The sequence below is a fragment of the Carassius gibelio genome, chromosome B12 (assembly GCF_023724105.1).
Source record: "Carassius gibelio isolate Cgi1373 ecotype wild population from Czech Republic chromosome B12, carGib1.2-hapl.c, whole genome shotgun sequence".
Taxonomy (NCBI): Eukaryota; Metazoa; Chordata; class Actinopteri; order Cypriniformes; family Cyprinidae; genus Carassius; species Carassius gibelio.
In genome coordinates this window covers 1,664,917-1,683,260 of record NC_068407.1, presented here as the reverse complement: position 1 = coordinate 1,683,260, position 18,344 = coordinate 1,664,917, and the positions used below count along the sequence as shown (strand labels likewise).

The 18,344-nt window shown below is 34.8% G+C and overlaps 1 protein-coding gene across 2 annotated transcripts in view; it reads left to right on the top strand.

The window, feature by feature from the left end:
- Positions 1-18,344, top strand: part of LOC127968805 (disintegrin and metalloproteinase domain-containing protein 12) — an 85,389-nt gene that overhangs the window by 46,867 nt on the left and 20,178 nt on the right. For both annotated transcript variants that reach the window (XM_052570152.1, XM_052570153.1), the window contains exons 5-11: positions 999-1,075; positions 3,606-3,795; positions 6,412-6,477; positions 7,491-7,562; positions 8,597-8,766; positions 8,975-9,059; positions 12,724-12,872. In XM_052570152.1, coding sequence (XP_052426112.1) covers positions 999-1,075; positions 3,606-3,795; positions 6,412-6,477; positions 7,491-7,562; positions 8,597-8,766; positions 8,975-9,059; positions 12,724-12,872 — 809 coding nt within the window. The remainder of the gene's footprint in view (positions 1-998; positions 1,076-3,605; positions 3,796-6,411; positions 6,478-7,490; positions 7,563-8,596; positions 8,767-8,974; positions 9,060-12,723; positions 12,873-18,344) is intronic.

Sequence of the window (18,344 nt, the reverse complement as noted above, 5' to 3'; positions counted from 1 at the left end):
AATTACAAACTTTACAAGCTTACTAAATTCTAACAATTTAGGGTTTTTTGTGTGTGTTTTTTTTTTTTGCCCAACAACACCTTTGAGAATTTCTGCCAGAGCCTTTCCCAGTCCAAACCAGACAAGTGCTGATCACTTCCTCAGAAAACAAACGAATCTGTCCTGAAGAGCCTCTGGCTGTGTACAAACACACGGCGAAACTTCAGGAGCGACACTCACATTTACATGAAATCAGCAGGCACTGTGAGCAGAATACAGAAGCAGATCTATACAATCAAGAGCTAAATGTCAATAGATTTACCATGCTTTCTGATTTGATTATGTCATTCGCAATGCCTCATTTGATTGCCGCTTATTCCATTATAATAAAAGAATGAAAGAAATCAGACATTTGCTTCGTTTTTTTTTTTTTTTTTCAGATTGTCTACGTCTTTTGACTCAAATCAAATCAAATCAAGTCTGTAATGTTGTAATTAATTTGTTTGGTTTGTTTTATTCAGAATCATTTTTATTAAATTTTTTATTTAACCTTTTTTAAACCAGAAAATACTCTCTGATATTAAAAATCCCTTTCACTGGAGTGACCTGGCCAAAATGAGCAGCAATACAATACGTATACAATACGTTTCATCACAGTACGAACAAACTAAAAACACTTAAAGCAATTACATTTCTTTGAATCATCTTCTATGACTTCTTTAGTCATTATGACTTCAGTATACATATTATGTAAGGTTTCACAGGGTTAATAGGCGATCAAACGACAAAATGTGAACCATAAAACCATTCTTAAAAAATGAAAACGCAGAAACTGTTTTATTTATTCTAATGTGTTAGCCAACAGAAATGATATTGAATCAGCTTTATTCAATACATGTAAAACAGCAGGAAGTGCAAGTGTTTTTGTGCATATGATAAATCCATTGGATCATTTACCCATAATTTACTTTAAAACACATTGATGTAAACATCTGAACCCTCTGTCTTTTGTGTCTCAGATTCACTGCTACTATCATGGCGAGGTGGAGGGTCACCCGGGGTCAGAGGTCAGCCTCAGCACCTGCACAGGACTCAGGTGAGTTAGCGGTCACACATCTGTACAATAACCTCACCTCACCACCTTCCCATGATGCACTGGGATGTTACACCAGGAAACGCCTGAGGAAAGGGCATTTTAATTACAGCGTGTGAAGTTCAGCATCCTCCAGAGACACATTACACTTCATGTTTTAATTATGAAAAAGCACACTTAGGTTTGATTCATTACCCGAGAAGGGAAATAAAGATAGTTTCAAAAGTGAAGAGTGTGATGTCGCATGAGGACGTCGCTAGTCAAGTCAACTCATATAATATAGATACAAATTACATACATTTCCAATCTTATAGTAGCCTACATTTAGACTAAATTCAAATGCAGATGGAATGGCCTACTAGAGATAAAAACTACATTTATAATGAATTAAAAAATATATTTGAAAAAAAAAATGTTTTCCTGTACGGGTCAATTCAGCTAAATTGATTCAGTTTACTTCAATAACAATGTGAAACAATTACAAAGCAAACTCAGTTCAACTATAAAGCAAGAGAAGATAATAGTGACATTATTAAACTCAGTGCAATTCAGTGTTGATTCAGTTTAGTTCAGTAATAGTGCAAAGTTCATCAAATTATGAAAAAAGCTTAATTTAGCTTTAAACATGCTCTACAGAAAACAATAGTGAAGTTTTTCTGATGGAGTCAATTCAGTTGCGTTCAGGTTCGATATTGCAAAGCTCATTAATTACGAAACCAATGCGATTCAGCTGTAAAAGAAGAGAGCGATTGTCATATAACAGCTTGTCAGAGCCTAACCATAATAACTTTATATTAACTGATCATGCGCCACAAGAGATGCATAAAGTTGATTTTCACATTTGGAGCTGCGAGGGTGAGCGTGGCCCGGACACACGGGATTTATGACAGCGATAAAGTGTGATCCTCGTCTCCTTCCCCAGAGTCACGCCGCTTATTGTTCAGCTCTTTATTTCACCTTGACTCAGTTTTTGTGCCGCAGTAACCCTTCTCTCTCCGCCTGGCAGACAGACACAGCGCAGGTCTCCTCTGACAGAAACAGCCAAAACAAATGGCTGCTGCTTTAGTTTGGCAGCGTCCAGGGTTTCCACGAGGATCTTATGCGGTGGAGAATGTAGTTTTGAAACTCCTGGAAAAGCCCAAAGCGCTCCCAGCTGAGGAGAATGTCACTTAAATTCAGCGTACGACTCAAAAGTGTGAGAAAGGTTTGCGGAGGCCGGTCCAAGAACCACAGAGTGGTAATATTAGAGCTCGGGGGAAGATTTATTTAGCCAAATATCCTACAAAATGGATCGTCTGCTGACTAACAGTGGCTTGGATGTTGAACTAAGCCGCTTTCCAAAACGTCACGCTGTCTTATTTTGTGGGAAAACGAGAAACCACTTCCTCTCACAGAAGAGTTTCTCTCGCCGTTTGTGTTAATGTTGTAAAAGCTTCTTCTGTCTCGCTCCTATTCTGTGTCTGCAGTTCCCAATAATCATAAATTATCAGTGTATTTCAGCATTTGAAAGCACATTTTGGGAAAAGTGCTGTTCAAATAAGTGCAAATATTTCACACGGTCTCTAAATTAACATGCGGTCATGAAAACTGCAAGCACAATAATTATAATAGAGTACAGATGGGGTTCCACATGAATGCTACAAATTTAATTCATAGCAGGAGGTAATGTTGTTCTGCGTTTTACCATAAAAGCTTGAAAATATTGCATTTACTTCCTGATTAGCAACACTTCCAAGAGATGCTCATTTAGAAATGGATTGGGAGACTTTAAAAAAATAAAGAAAATTAAAGACCATTAAGATTTTTAGTGCAATATGTGCATAGTCAAAAAAATTTTGAAAAATGATTTATTTAAATATATGATTTTTCTCCACATTGTGAATATGCATTTCTGTATTTAACTAAAACATGAAATTGAGAAAACTGATTAAAAAAAAGTATTATTTAGTTTATGGATAAAGTTAGTATCTTTCTCTGTCTAGCAGATTTGTAAAAATATTAGAAAAGAATGACATTAATATAAAGTTATAATAGAATTTGACAAGTAGTTCTGCATAAATATTACAAATTTGATTAATAAGATATTGTGTTTACTTTCTTATAAGCAACTATAAATGCTAGACATAGATTATATGATGCTATAATTTATTTATAAAATATCATAGATTATTTATATTTTTGTGCAATATGTACACAGACCACAAATAGATAAGCAATATGTTTAATAAATTTTGTTTTCTCCACATTTTCATGTGCATTTCTTTATTTCACTGTTCATGATGAGACTGGACGATTTACACATTTTACTTGAAAAAACATTGAGTATTATTTTGTTTATTGATAAAATGTGTGTTTATCTCAGATCAGCCAAATTATGAGAGAGAGAAAATGTAAGTCAAGTTAACTGCTCATATTCCCAGTAAACTAATGCATAAATGTTCTATTGTAGTGTTATATCTCGTAATGTTTACATAACTGTAACATGAACATATACAGATGTTAACTGAACACTGTTCATTGCTTCGTTCTTCAGGGGACTGATTTCACTTGAACATGAAGTGTATGTACTGGAGCCGATGGAAGAGGGGAACACACACCGTCTTTACAGAGGAGAACATCTTAAAGTCACCCAGGGAACCTGCGGACACGGTCACAACATTTCATACCCTACAGAGATGATGAACACTACTGGAGCCGTCTTCAGCTCTCACAGCAGTCACAGGGTGAGACTTCTCTAATGTGACGCATCTCTGAATAAAACGTATGGATATTTAGCTTTAAACGATGTATGGTTTGGCTTTTATCCATGATGATTGAAAGAGAGCTGCAGTAACAGTGACTCAGCCAATGGCGTGTGTTTGGGGCGGGACTATCTGTTTGCCTGACCAATGACAGATCATGGAATGACCAATTAAGCAAATATAGGGCGGGCACTAAAACACTGAGAATACTTGAAAGACTTTCCCTCAGCTTTAGCTCTTTATTATTTTACTGCAACCTCTATGGCTTCTGATCTTGCACCATACACTTTTTATTTTGTTTACATTTTTATTTATTTAAACTTTTATTTTATTGTATTGTTATATTTGTTGCATACATTAAATTTGAAATGCATCACATTCCAGATATAAAATAGCTTGTTTTTAAAGTTAGTTTCGACATTGCAACACTGAATCAGTCAATAGAGTGAGTTTGGGGGCGGGACTATCTGTGTGCCTGACCAATGACGGACAGGTGTGGTGTCTCAGGAAACCTGTTCTGTTTAGTGAAGCTACTGATACATAAAGCGACAGATCTTTCTCTGTTTGGTCAGTTTAAGGACATCGGAGGATGTGTTCAGTCTTTCGCCGTGGGCTCTGAAGTGTTAAATATGACAGAAATGATTGCTGTGATCAGAATCTCAATACAAACTAACTGATTAAACACAAGAGAGTCATTTTTGAGATTCAGAAACAGGTTTTATTCTCTCCTGAAAAGCATTTATCCACCATTTGCTACACACACAGCGGTTTCTGTGCCCGATGTTGTTGCTGACTCAATTTAGACTCGTTACTAGATACGTTTCATCAGGTCTCGCTGTGGAAGTCAAGTGTTTTTATTCAATTAGACGCTTATCAGCTTTCCTCTTCAAAGCGAAACAGGTGAAACAGTCTGGAAGGTGGTACGACCCTAATTCTTTTCAACTCGAAGCCTGACACAGACGAGTCTGGCCTTTTATTTCCATTAATGGAAGACCAGTCACTGGAAACAACGAGAGACAGCTTCCATAGAGAGCGAGAGGACTGATGCTGAATGCATGAAGACGAGGGTCACCTTCATCTTAGTCTGACCGCATTTAGAGGATCCTGCTCATGTGTTTAAACAGCCTGTACATATGTGGTTATATCTGGATATATCTAGTATTTGCATGACCAATTTGTCTGAACTCATACTAGAGAGCCATTACTTCACAGTTTGAGGATTTAGTAGTTTTCATGAATCATAAAGCCCTTTTCTTTTCACACTCCAGCTGTAAACTGAAAATTAGCGGTTATATCTGAACTATGAAGACTTTACTAGATGAAAATTGTACGACCACTACTATATATAATTTATATGCTAAATTTACAGGGGCTTGTAATACTTCATAAGTTTTTATAAAGCAAGCAGTTGTTGCATGCATTTATAATGAGAACGCCATTGTTGAAAACCAAAGAATAACCAATTAAAGAGTTATATGAACATAAAAAAGCTGAGAATTACTTAGAAAAACATTTCCCCTCAGCCATAGGACTCAAATATTCTCAAAGTTTACTAGACGTTTGATTTCTTATCTTGGAGTATCCATTTTTATTTTATTTTATTTTATTTTATTTTATTAAAAAACTTAAAATATATATGTATATATGTATATTTTATTTTTATATATTTTATTTTTACTGTACACACACACCCACACACACACACACACACACACACACACACATATATATATATATATATATATATATATACATATATATATATATATATATATACATATATATATATATATATATATATATATATATATATATATATATATATATATATAATTTACATAATTTATGTATTGTTTTTATTTTTAAAACATTAATACAATTATATAGACGTTAAAAAAATATTTTATTGTTTTAGTTTATTTACTATATAGTTTTTTTTCTATATCAATTTTTGTCTAGATATATAAAATTTAAAATACATTTAAGTCTAGATATATTTTATTTATTTATTTATTTTAGTCAGATTGGATCAGAAAATCCGTCAGTAAATGTCTACACAAAACATGATCTAACCTAGAAAGGACATTTATTTTATATAGCATTTGCTTTCACTAATTCACTTACTGTACATCAATTTGTGTCCTTTTAGTCATTAGTGACTTCCATATTATCCTAAAATGTGTAAAATAGTAATAGATAGGTGAGAATTACTTGAACGACTTGAAAAGAGACGTTTATAAAGTAAGACAAGTGGGTCTTTCACATGCGTAAATGAGATTGCCAGGCAATCTGAAGGCTGTTAAAGTGAACGGTCTCCTGGAAAGCCCATGGCGGTGGATCTGATGTAGTTTGAGGGCATTGCTGAACCCAGAAGTGGATGTTCAATCACACACTGTTCTGTTAATAGAGGACACATTCGGAAGAGAGCTGAAGACGTCACCTCTGCTCCTTAAAGGCCATATAGACTCATAGCTAAATGGGCCTTGGGAGATTTTATGAAAGCGTCTTGAGTGCAGGCTATATTATCTGTGTCCTTCAAAAGAAGAGGGTGAAGTTCTCTCTTAATCATGTTCTTTCTGTCCTTCTTTCTCCCTGCAGCATAAAAGAGACGCTCAGAGCAGCACCAAGCATGTGGAGTTGATCATCGTCGCAGACAACCGCGAGGTAATGAAGAGACGCCTTCAATCATCTAATTCAGCGGCTCTAAACTAGTGGGTCGTGACCCAAAAATGAAATGCAGATCTGCTTTACTTGGGTCAAAGACATCAGCGATGCTCAGAGCAATCGATAGCTAACCATATAATGCTGCTCATCCTCAAAAACCAGATCAAAACTACCTCAAGTAAAAGGAAATTAAATCCAGACTATATGCAACAAAGGTAAACGTTGTATTTCAGAAGCTGATTTATTGGTTGCCAAGAGCATGAAACCATCAATACATCTATCCATCCATCCATCCATCCAATTTATACATTTTAAAAATTAAATAAAGTTTTTATAATTATTTAGAAATGCAAAAAAATGTAAATGTTAAAAAAGTTTTTACATTTTTTTTTTTAATAAATCATTTTAATAGTGTTAAAATATGGCCCTGGACCATCTGATTTTAACTAAATTAAATCATTGTAACTCAATTCATAGGCGTGAGACTTCCATAGCTGCGTCAGTGAAAGGTCGTGACCCCTCGACGTTGAGTTTAAGAAAGTCAAGAGGTCAAAGGTCAAAGCAGATTAGCAGGTCATCGCTTGTTTGGACATGAAATGAAGACGGCCGGCTGCAATCTCTTGACCTCTTTACAGAGTGTTTGTAATGTGCATTAAGAAACAATTTCTTTAGAGTATAATTCTTTCTACCTTTCAAATATCCCGTCCTGTGGTGCTTTATAGACAACAACAAAACGTGTTAAAGAAAGAGTTAGAGATTTTCTGCAATCAAGCTTCTGTCCTGATTTTTGTCTCTCCTGCAACAATCACAGCAATCTTAGGTGACACATTTCCAGTCTGTGCTTTTATTTTGTAAAACTGACAGTCTGGACTTCAAACACTGCTGGACGTGTTTGGCTCAACATCTGTGTGCCGCTGCCCATGGAAAATGAATTACCTCATGTGACATTTACCAGAGCTGGCCAGTGAACGGCACATTTGGCTGCAGTTTAAAGACTTTTTTTATCCTTTCAGTATCAGAAACAGGGGAAAGACGTGGAGAAAGTGAAACAGAGGCTTGCTGAAATAGCAAACTACGTGGACAAGGTAAACTTGGAAGGCATGTCAACATGCTTAATGAATGAATGAGTAATTAATACTTGCAGAAAACATAATTTGGGAGGAAAATTATTATGTTAACTTGAAATTTTTCTTATTTAGTCATTCTTATCTGCATTTTAGCATTCAAAAAACAAGCAAGAAAATTCTGTGTGGTAGGTACATATTTGTGCAACAACATTCACGTATATATTTAGTAAGAATAAATAAGTGCAATAGATATATATGCAAATATTATATGTAATAATTATATACAATCTGAATATATGAATGTAAATCGAATTGCATAGTTGTAAGTCTGAATATATAGACCTCAATGTATAAATATCAATTTTGAATACATAAAAGTAAATCTAAATGCATTAGTTATTAGTCTGAAAATATAGAAGAAAAACAGAATATACAGTTATACATCTGAATGTATGCATGTAAATTGTATGTAGCCATACTTCTGAATATATAAATGTAAATTGAATTATATACAATTTGAATATATAGATTCAAAACTGAAAATATAAATGTAAATCATGAATGTATAATGTAATTCTGAATATGTCATAGTTATGAGTCTGAATATATATATATATATATATATATATATATATATATATATATATATATATATATATATAGTTACAAGTTTGAATATAATAATGTTAATTATGAATATACAGTTATAACTCACTATAGGCCTCAGAATGTGTTTATAAATCTTTAGTATACAGAGTTATAATTCTAAAATATGTGTATATTGCAATATTATAAATATAATATTTATAAATCCTGAATATACGTATTGAAAATCTAAATTTGTATTATCTACATCTTAATATTAAAAACGTATTTAGTAAATCTTTATGTTTTTTAGAGGATTTCTAGCATGTCTTTGGCAAATAATTGGCGAAACAAAATTACACATAGATGCATATTTGTGAAAATTGTGTATTTTTAAAGTGAGTTTTCCCCCCTTGAAGCATCTGCTTAAATCTGCTTTGCTGATGGCAAGCGCTGCCGTGTTTCAGTTTTACAGATCTCTGAATATCCGTGTGGCTCTGGTGGGGCTGGAGGTGTGGAGTGACGGAGACAAATGCTCTATCACACAGGATCCCTTCACATCGCTCCATGAGTTCCTGGACTGGAGAAAACTCAAGCTGCTCCCCCAGAGACCACACGATAACGCTCAGCTCATCAGGTTTGACTGCTAAACACATTTACTGCTGAGGGCCGGCAGGTGGAAAACACAGCACCAGAATCAATGCAGCTCTTCTTCCAGGAAGAATTGCTTTACTATTTATTATTTTGAAACGTTGAAATATGCATGAGGTTTCACTCACATAATTGTATTTAAAACACTTTACACACAGCCTGCTGTAGATGAACTTTGTGTTTTCTCTCTTCAGTGGCGTTTACTTCCAGGGCACCACCATCGGCATGGCTCCCATTATGAGCATGTGCACTGCGGAGCAGTCAGGGGGCATCGTCATGGTGAGTGACATCTGTCAATCATTCTTGATGACCTGGAGCTTTATTGATATTTTTGAGCATTTCAAATTTTTGATGTTTTGTATTAATATATATATATATATAGGTCTTTTTTTTAACATTACGTGTGCCGTTTTATTTGAATAGAGTTGATTCATTTAAAAACAAACAGTGTTTGGAATAACCGCGTTTAAAAGAACGGCGTTAGGTAACAACGTTATTTTTTCAGTAACGGGGTAATCTAACCAATTACTTTTCCCGTCGTTACAACGCCGTTAACAGTACTCAACGTTAAATGCGGTGCGTTACTATGCATTGATTTAATAAACTATGCAATCCGAACGCACTGCTCACACAGTGAGCAGGTGGGTTAATAACGAGATAAGACATTATGATTGGCTAAGGCAGAGTCATGTGTTTCATGGTAGCCAATGAGAGCCAGTGTTTTTACACACATGCCAGCACATGCGCCAGCAGTGCCAAACACACACACGCACACACACACACACGCAACAGCTAAACAGAGAATCGCAGCAGCAGCAGAAATGGCGAGTCAGGAGCAATCCGATGAAAAGTTGGCATTTTCAAGGTGGAGATATAAGCACTAATTCAAATTCATTGTGGTCAAAGGCAAGAACGTGCATGTAATGTGTAGATGTAATGTGTGACACGCATCTACAAAGCTAGTGGCCAAAAACACTTTTCTTACAAAGATAATACTTGAAGTGCAGGATAAAACTCTTGCTGTCTGTTGACGTGCAATAAATATCGAAAGTTATGTACGAACACTAGTCTGTTCTACTCATTTCAACTGACTTGTGAAAACTGCTAAAAAACAAAAAAACGAATTGTTTGACATATTGCAAGTTTTTTTTTTTTTTTTTTTACAGTAACGCAAATAGTTACTTTCCCTGGTAACGAGCTACTTTTAATATAGAGTAATTCAGTTACTAACTCAGTTACTTTTTGGAAAAAGTAGTGAGTAACTATAACTAATTACTTTTTTAAAGTAACGTTCCCAACAGTGAAAACAAATAATTTTTTTTTTGTGCAATGTTTTAATTTAAATGTGCATATATATAGAGAGAGAGAGAGAGAGTGAGAGAGATTGATAGAAAGTGAAAAATAAATAAAAAATATGTATATATTTAATATAAATAAGTGTGCGTGTGTGTGTGTGTGCGCGCATGTGTGTGTGTGTGATTTAAAAAGTGTGTGAGATTGTCAAACAATAAAAAAATCTAAATCACATTTTTCTGACATAATTTAATATTATTTTGTCCAATTGAATCTCTAAATGAATAAAGAAACAACATAAAGATGGTAGATGTCTCTAAGTACATTTTCCCCTCAATTTTCCCCATTTTTATAGCCACTGACCATCACAGTGAAATTTAAAGCCATTATTTTTAACATTTAACAGGCAATATTATAAATTATGTGTATATATATATATATATATATATATATATATATATATATATATATATATATATATATATATATATATATAGAATGTACTTTTATGTATTTCACATCATGCCTCTATTATATGTATTTTTAGTCCCAATGCAAGTATGATTTAGTTCTTGAATCCCGAGGTCATCTGAGGCTGTTTTGCTTTCTAACTTTTAGATGATCGTCTCCTCTTTTACTGTGTCAAATGAGGACAGTAACTAAATCAGCACGGCCGTCTCCAGATGCTTCCCTTAAATCAAGCCAACACACTGATCACACAGCAGCACTCCACCAAAACACCGCCGAGACACAAAATCAGAGCAGATAGTTCATATCTATAGCTAGCTAAACTAATAACACCTCCGGTTTAATAGCACAAACTATTGTGTTCATCCTGCTTGCGTGTGTTTCATGTGTAAAATTGACCATCTCAATATTTGTGTTTTGATTGAGCGTCCCATTATATGAAGCCTCTCCATTATAGATCATTATGGTCATATGTGGTTTCTCCCAAAATATTTAGTCTTTGTCAGTCAAAAGAGCAGACATGCATGTTTTCTTCATTGACTCGTTCATCGGATGTGTTTTATTTCCTTTGGCCGCCTCTTGAATGTCAGACTTTTGTTTTTGCTGTGTGATTGAGTGGAGTTGCCACCACAAAAGCCACAGTATTTCACCAAAACATGGCACGATCTCATGACATCTCCTGTTCGGAAGAGGTTATGTCCTCATTTGACCAGTTCCCACTAAACCGAACTAAAGCTTCCTGAAAATGCAGTGAGATACACAGACATCAGCAGATTATACGATAGTGTTCAGCTTTTATGCTCCAAAAAAAAAAAAACTCCAGCAATCTGCGTTCAGACATAAGCATATTTTAACCAATGAGGCTTTCGGAAATGCAATTTGCTGTTTTCCTGCTTGATTTCAAAGTGATCTGGTTCTATTAAACACCCTCTAAATGGACTTTACACGCTCCTGTCCGTCAAACGCTCATCTACTGTGAAAGCAAATTGCATCATGCATATTTAAATCAAGTCGTTCCTTTCTTGACAAACGTGCATCCTTTCTATGCAAATGAAGCTTGTTATAGAATATGCTGGATTCATGAGCATCAGCATTTTTGTCTGACACAGTTATAAATGCACAAAGCTGGCAAGAGATTGTGGCAATATAATCTATGGTTCAAAAGTTTGAGGTCGGTAAAATTTTGACTCTTTTGCTCACTGATGCTGCATTAATTTGATAAAAAATAACATATTTTTATATATTAAAATATGTAATTTATTCCTGTGATAAAAGCTGAATTTTCAGCACCATTACTCCAGTCTTCAGTGTCACATGATCCTTCAGAAATCATTCTGATATGCTGCTCGAGAAGCATTTCTGGTTATGATCAATGTTGAAAACAGTTATCCTGCTTCATACACTGAAAGACAGTTTTTGTTTAGTAAACTTCCCAGAGAAAATTGTAAAGAATTTGAAAGTAACACATAGAATAGAATTCTGAATTTAGAATTTTGATTTTATTCAGGTTTTTTGAAAGTTCAAAAGAGTAGCATTTATTTGAAACATTAAAAAATTCTTTACTGTCACTTTTGATAAATGCACCCTTGATGAATAAAATCATTCATTTCTAACCAACCCTAAACTTTTTAAATCATTTTGTTCCAGAGACTCTTTAGTTCTACTTTCTCTCTTTAATAAAACGTTCCTCTGCACATTCATGCTCATAATCCCTCAGAACTGAACTGGATCTGGTGGTTTTCCCTCCTTTTGATTTTGTTTTCACGTGTTTGGCAGACACGTCCTCACCAAAGCGACAGTAATTGTGTCTGTCCTGCCTCTTCAGCACACACCCTTCCTCAAACAAAGCCTGCAGAACGGTCTGCAATTACAGCAGCGGATCTCCAGTTATGCTGCTCTGACAGATTTGTGCTGAAGTAATTATAAAGGCCGTTAGCGTCTGCTCATTACGGATCTCATGTGAAAGTGTTTTCTGAGAGAAAAACAAACGCGACGGAGGAGAGATGTGGGGGTTAACTGTAATCTGGAACAGGACGGATAACGCCTCGCGGGTCTCTGGGGTCGCGGAGGAAGAAATTGCTCTTGTTTGTTTTAAATTGAAATTGATTGCTTGTTTGAATTCACCGAGCATTTATTTTTATTGTGTTTGACTGATGGTTTTCTCGCTCTCTTGGTCTTCTAGGATCACTCCGATAACCCTCTTGGTGCCGCGGTTACTTTGGCTCATGAGCTCGGACACAATTTCGGCATGAACCACGACACGCCGGAGCGCGGCTGCGGCTGCAGGGCCACGGTGGACCGCGGCGGGTGCATCATGACCCCCTCCACTGGGTGAGAACACTGCACTGGTTCTGCAATGGGATCCTTAAAGCTGATGTGTGTCATTGTTTTTATGTTCAGTCCAATATTCCTTTCGCGGTTAAATGTGGTATAATAAGGACATTCACAATTTCACACCGAGACTCTGTGATGCATAAATATATTTTTTATTAATATTTATTATATTTATATTTTCTACAAATAACAAATATTAAAAAAAAAATATATATATATATTAATTATACATTTTGATGTCATAAGTTGACAATTGTTTTAGATATTTTTTAAATAAAGTATGAATATTTCATATAACATGCCATATATATATATATATATATATATATATATATATATATATATATTATATTAATATTATTAAATATCAATATTTTATCAATATAAATATATTTATTTATATTTATATATTTATATATTTAAAAATATATATATATATATTTAAATATTAATATATGTTTTTCTTTTTTTAAACTAATCTAAAAGAGATGTGAGGTTTCATAAGCAATTTATTAAATATATTATTAATATATAATACAATATTTATATTAAAAAAATAATTTAAAGGAATGTTTTACATAAAAGATTACATTCTGTAATTTTCTCACCCTAATTTTGTACCAAATCTGTATGACTGTTTATCCTCAGCAAAACTTTAATAAAACTTATTTTTTTTCCACAATATTTTCTTTTAAGTAATTGAACTTTTTTTTATGTGAAACATAGTTTGTTGTTATTAGGATGCTATTTTTGCTTTCAACAGAAGAACAAACAGCCCACAGCAAAAGTTCTGTGTAAAATCACGTCAAAACCATCAGCTGACTTTATCAGTGTGAATCAGTTTCTTATTCCATTTTACCCAGAATGCTCAGCCTGCTCGGCACATGATGGCTCTGTCTTTTTCTGCCTTGTTACTCCGTAATGAGCTCCATTTGGTCATCTGCACAACAGCAGACTTTAACACCACAGCGGGACAGCATTAGCCTTTAGCCTTTAGCCACGCGCTCATTAGCATGCTTCCTGTTGACCCGCTGGTTCATGACGTCTGCATCACACAAACCAGCTGAGAGTCGTTTCATAAACACATCTGAGCTCGTGCGCCTCGTTGCTTATTTATTCTGTCATCTGTTAGACGGGACGACAGGTTTAGGGTCAGATGTTCTGCGAGCTGTGATGAAGAAACAACTCTAAACACATGAATTAAACACATTCGTAAACATGGAGTCAATTTTAGCACATGCTGAATAAATTCGTTAAACAATAAGGATTTGATTAACCTCTTTTTAGGAATAAACTCACTTTTTTAGTAGCACATATCTACTCGTCAGAAAGTGATTGTGTATTTCTGGGAATGTTATTGTTTTATGGATCGAGGATAATATATATATACAATTATATATACAATATATACAATTATCATCATTTAAAAGACATTTTCTAATGCCGATTGTCATTGTTGTCTGAATAAAGTCAAAATCAAGAAGAACATGTGAAACCAACAAAAACGTATAGATTTTCAACTTTATTGTTGGCTTTTTATTGTACAGAAGTAGGGTGGCCATATGCGCCGTTTAATGCGCGCCACTGGGTGGCGTCTGTACTTCCCGGTCAGAGGGCACCTGTCCATCAAAAGCTCACTATCCAATAAGAGTAGATCACTGTTAAGCCCGCCCACATGAGAGGTTTGTGTCAAAACACCAAACGAAAAACTGGGAAACGTAAGCCAAATCTGTGGCAATGAATTCAGAATCCACGATTAGCGAAAACGAATCTTTGAAAAACATTAACAAAGAATGAGTTCATTTTTTTTTTTTTCATTTTCATTGTGTTTTTATTCTTTTGAAATGGCATATTTTTGATAGTTTCTGAAAAAGTCACATTCAGTTTTATAAAGTTTCATTCATTATTATTGAAACAAATGTTATTCCGTACTGCTTCAGGTATAGAGACATTAAAGTGTGGCATTCCCAAGAAATGGTTTGCTGCAGTTTTGATTCTGTGATAGTCATTGTCTTGTGTGCTTCCCGGCAAGTAAATCATACATTTGCAAAGCCATGTAAGATATTCTCATGAGGCAGATGGTTGTGCACCGGCCAACTCAACTCAGCATCCTCTAGTGTGTATCAGTTCATCCTCACCAGTGTTTTAGCTGGATGCACCCATGAAAAACCCAAAACGCGACTCTCCATGATGTGCTCATAAAGAGGTGTCACGAAGTACCAGACGAGAAAAACAGATCTGATCCAGAAAATAAGAAACATATTTACCGTGTATTTGTACAAATGAGAATCTGGAATCAGACAATTAAGACGGATATTTCTTCTATTACAGCGCATTAGTCTGCATCTCCTCTAACAGAGCTTTCATAGATCAAAGCATCAATGAATTTAACTTCACAGCAGGTGCTCGTTTACGAGCTTCACATCTATGTAATTGCATTAATTAAGACGTGAGTGGTGAATATCCCTCTGAGCTTTGAAGCAGCGCCTTCTGATCTTCTGAAGGAATCTGATCCCAAGTAGCTGGACTTTATCAGCACTTATTCTGAACAAGCACCGCCCACTCAGACAGGAAGAGACTGTTTGATTGACAGCTCAAGCCACCAGTATGAAGTTTTCAATGTGTAGATCTTAATTGACTCCTTTAAATTTATGACTGTGAATCGAATAGGCCAAGTTGAATTGTAATGACATGAACAGAAGTTTCCTGAATTGTAATTTAGAGACATTTAACTTTAAGGTAATGTATACCGGGAGATGCAGTGTCCATCGCTCTGGTTCACAAATAACTAGTAGATCATTTCGGTCATACAGTAAATGCATAAGAAAAATGAGTATTTCCAGGATCATATTTAAGGGGGAAAAATACTCATCAGAGCTTCTTTTTTAAATATATTTAGTTGTACATGTAAAGTTCTTAAAATACAAGTTTAGGAAAGTACAGATGTTTTTTTTAAGTATTTTAATAAATATAAATCATTATTTTATAAAACAAACTTTTGTGTTTCAGACTGGAAAACAACATTTCCCACAGTGCATTAACTGTGTTGAATTTGTTTCTTTTTTTCCGATTAATACATGATACACATATATAAATAAATTATTATGACATAATTATCTACTTTCACTCAATTCTGCTTTCTGTTTGCTACCTCAATTCAAATTCATTTAGCATTTCTAATCTCGTTTCAGTACACTCATTTAAAAAAAAAGTGCATTTCAGTTTGTGTTTGGAAACAAAAACAATTTGAAATCGGAAGGGACTAAACTCAATTTGAGACATAATCAAAACTTACAAAATACAATTAAAGTCAATGGGGTCAAATGTTGTCTGGACCCCACTGTTCTTAAAAATATGGTCTTTAATGTCCATGCATGTTCAGAACAACACGAGGAAGAGTAAATGAACAGAACTCATTATTTTTAACTGAACTCTCTGTTTAAATATTACATAAACACTGATGTAGTGTTACTCTATAGGCGACTCTCTCCTTTGAGCCCACAGCCGCTGTGGCTCCTAACGCTGCTATATTTGTTCCTGTGTTTCTGTAGAGCGTTTGGAAGCTCCTCCTTCCCTCGTAGAGAACAAACCGCACTCACATTAGTGAAATCTCCATTATGCGGGCCTCCTGTTGAGCACGGTCCAGAGGAGGTGTTTGAGAGCTTAGACACACTCGAGTCACTGTGGCTTATCTCTGGGTTGGCATCAGGAGGCAGGAGGGAGCATCTGCTTATCTCTCACGCTCCTGAAGGCTCATGCCGCCCTACAGTTGATCCAGCGAGCATGAGGGCCGATGCAAGGCAGATTTCAGTGCTCGAGTTTGCCCCGTGGACTCAGTGCGCCTGCCAGGAACAAAGCGAACATCCCAGTATTCGCTGACTCTGACGCATACTAATGGCCACAGCAAAGCCAACTGGATTCTGAAGCAAACGCTGGTCCGTGCTGAAAAGAGAAGCTGTAGATGTGAGGATGTAGGAGGAAAATGCTGCCTAGCTGAATTTATTGAACACTTTTTACACGTTCAGTTTAAAGAGATGTTTTGCCATTGCAAACCTTTACGAATGTCATACAGGTTACATGGATGGAAAGAAACATAATTGTGTCAGTGAGTTTTACATGCTTTTCTCTCCAGAAATGTAACAATCTACTGATATTTTGCTGTTTTTTACACACACATATATACTTAATACACACATAAATATACATATTTAGCAGGAAAGTTATTGCACTTTAAAACTATGTAAAGAAAAAACATATGTATTTTTTTTTTCTATTTTATTTTATTTGTTTTTATCTTTTATTATTTTATTAATTGCCATAGAATTGCATGAAGTTCACACTCACGCACACGAACACACACACACACACACACACATACATTTTTTCCAGTATTTAATATATCAAATGCTGTATTTCATAGCATTATTTGTGTATCAGCAATGTTAGCCTTCATATTAATTAGTATTGGATCAAAAAGAAAGAGGACAAAAGTATCATCACTTCTAATATTTAGCTAGTAAATGTAGACCAGAATGGATTACAGTATCTGTTACGGTTATACAGTAAATCAAATAAAGCAGTATTGAGAAGAATATGATCAAAATGCTAAATATTTTGGGCAATTTACATAGATGGTATCTATGTGATGTTAATTTGTACAAACAAATTTCATATAGTCATGGCTGATGTTGGAAATCCAGACCAGAACCAGTCAACCTGGACGTATTTCTGCGGTTCCTGTCCCCATGCAGTGTGTTTGACAGCACTGACAGATGTTTCTAAGACGCACCACACACATCACAATCACATCAGAGCCAATCAAAGCCGTCTGTGCCAAACAATCTCAATAATTCAAGAGCTATTACAGAATACAAACTCATCACAATCACACAGGACTCGAGTAATCTTCTACCTCGAGAAGAAAATCAAGTTACAACAGACGTGTTATGAGTTTCCGTCTGAAGAACACGCATTAAAGTCTCCAGTCTGTTCTTCATCTTTAGCCAGTTATGCATGTTTTATGTATTTAAAGAAGTAATGTTCAACAGCGGTGCAGTCTGAAGATGAACTCTGATGCTTTTCCTGTTCATGCAGAAGCACTGAGGCATGCTGGGATTGCAGTCAGTCTTATGCTCCAAAGGATGCATTTGTTAGAAAAAAAAAATTTAATGTTGCAAAATATTATTATGATTCATAATATGTCTTATAGTGTAATATATTTAAAAAAAAAAGCTATTTATTTCTGTGAAGCGCAGCTGATTTTTCAGCATCTTTACTTCAGTCTTCAGTGTTACACGATCCTTCAGAAATCATTCTCATATGATGATTTGCTGCTCATAAATATTTTTGTGGAAAATGTGACACATTTCTACTATATATATATATATATATATATATATATATATATATATATATATATATATATATATATATATATATATATATATATTTTTTTTTTTTTTTTTTTTT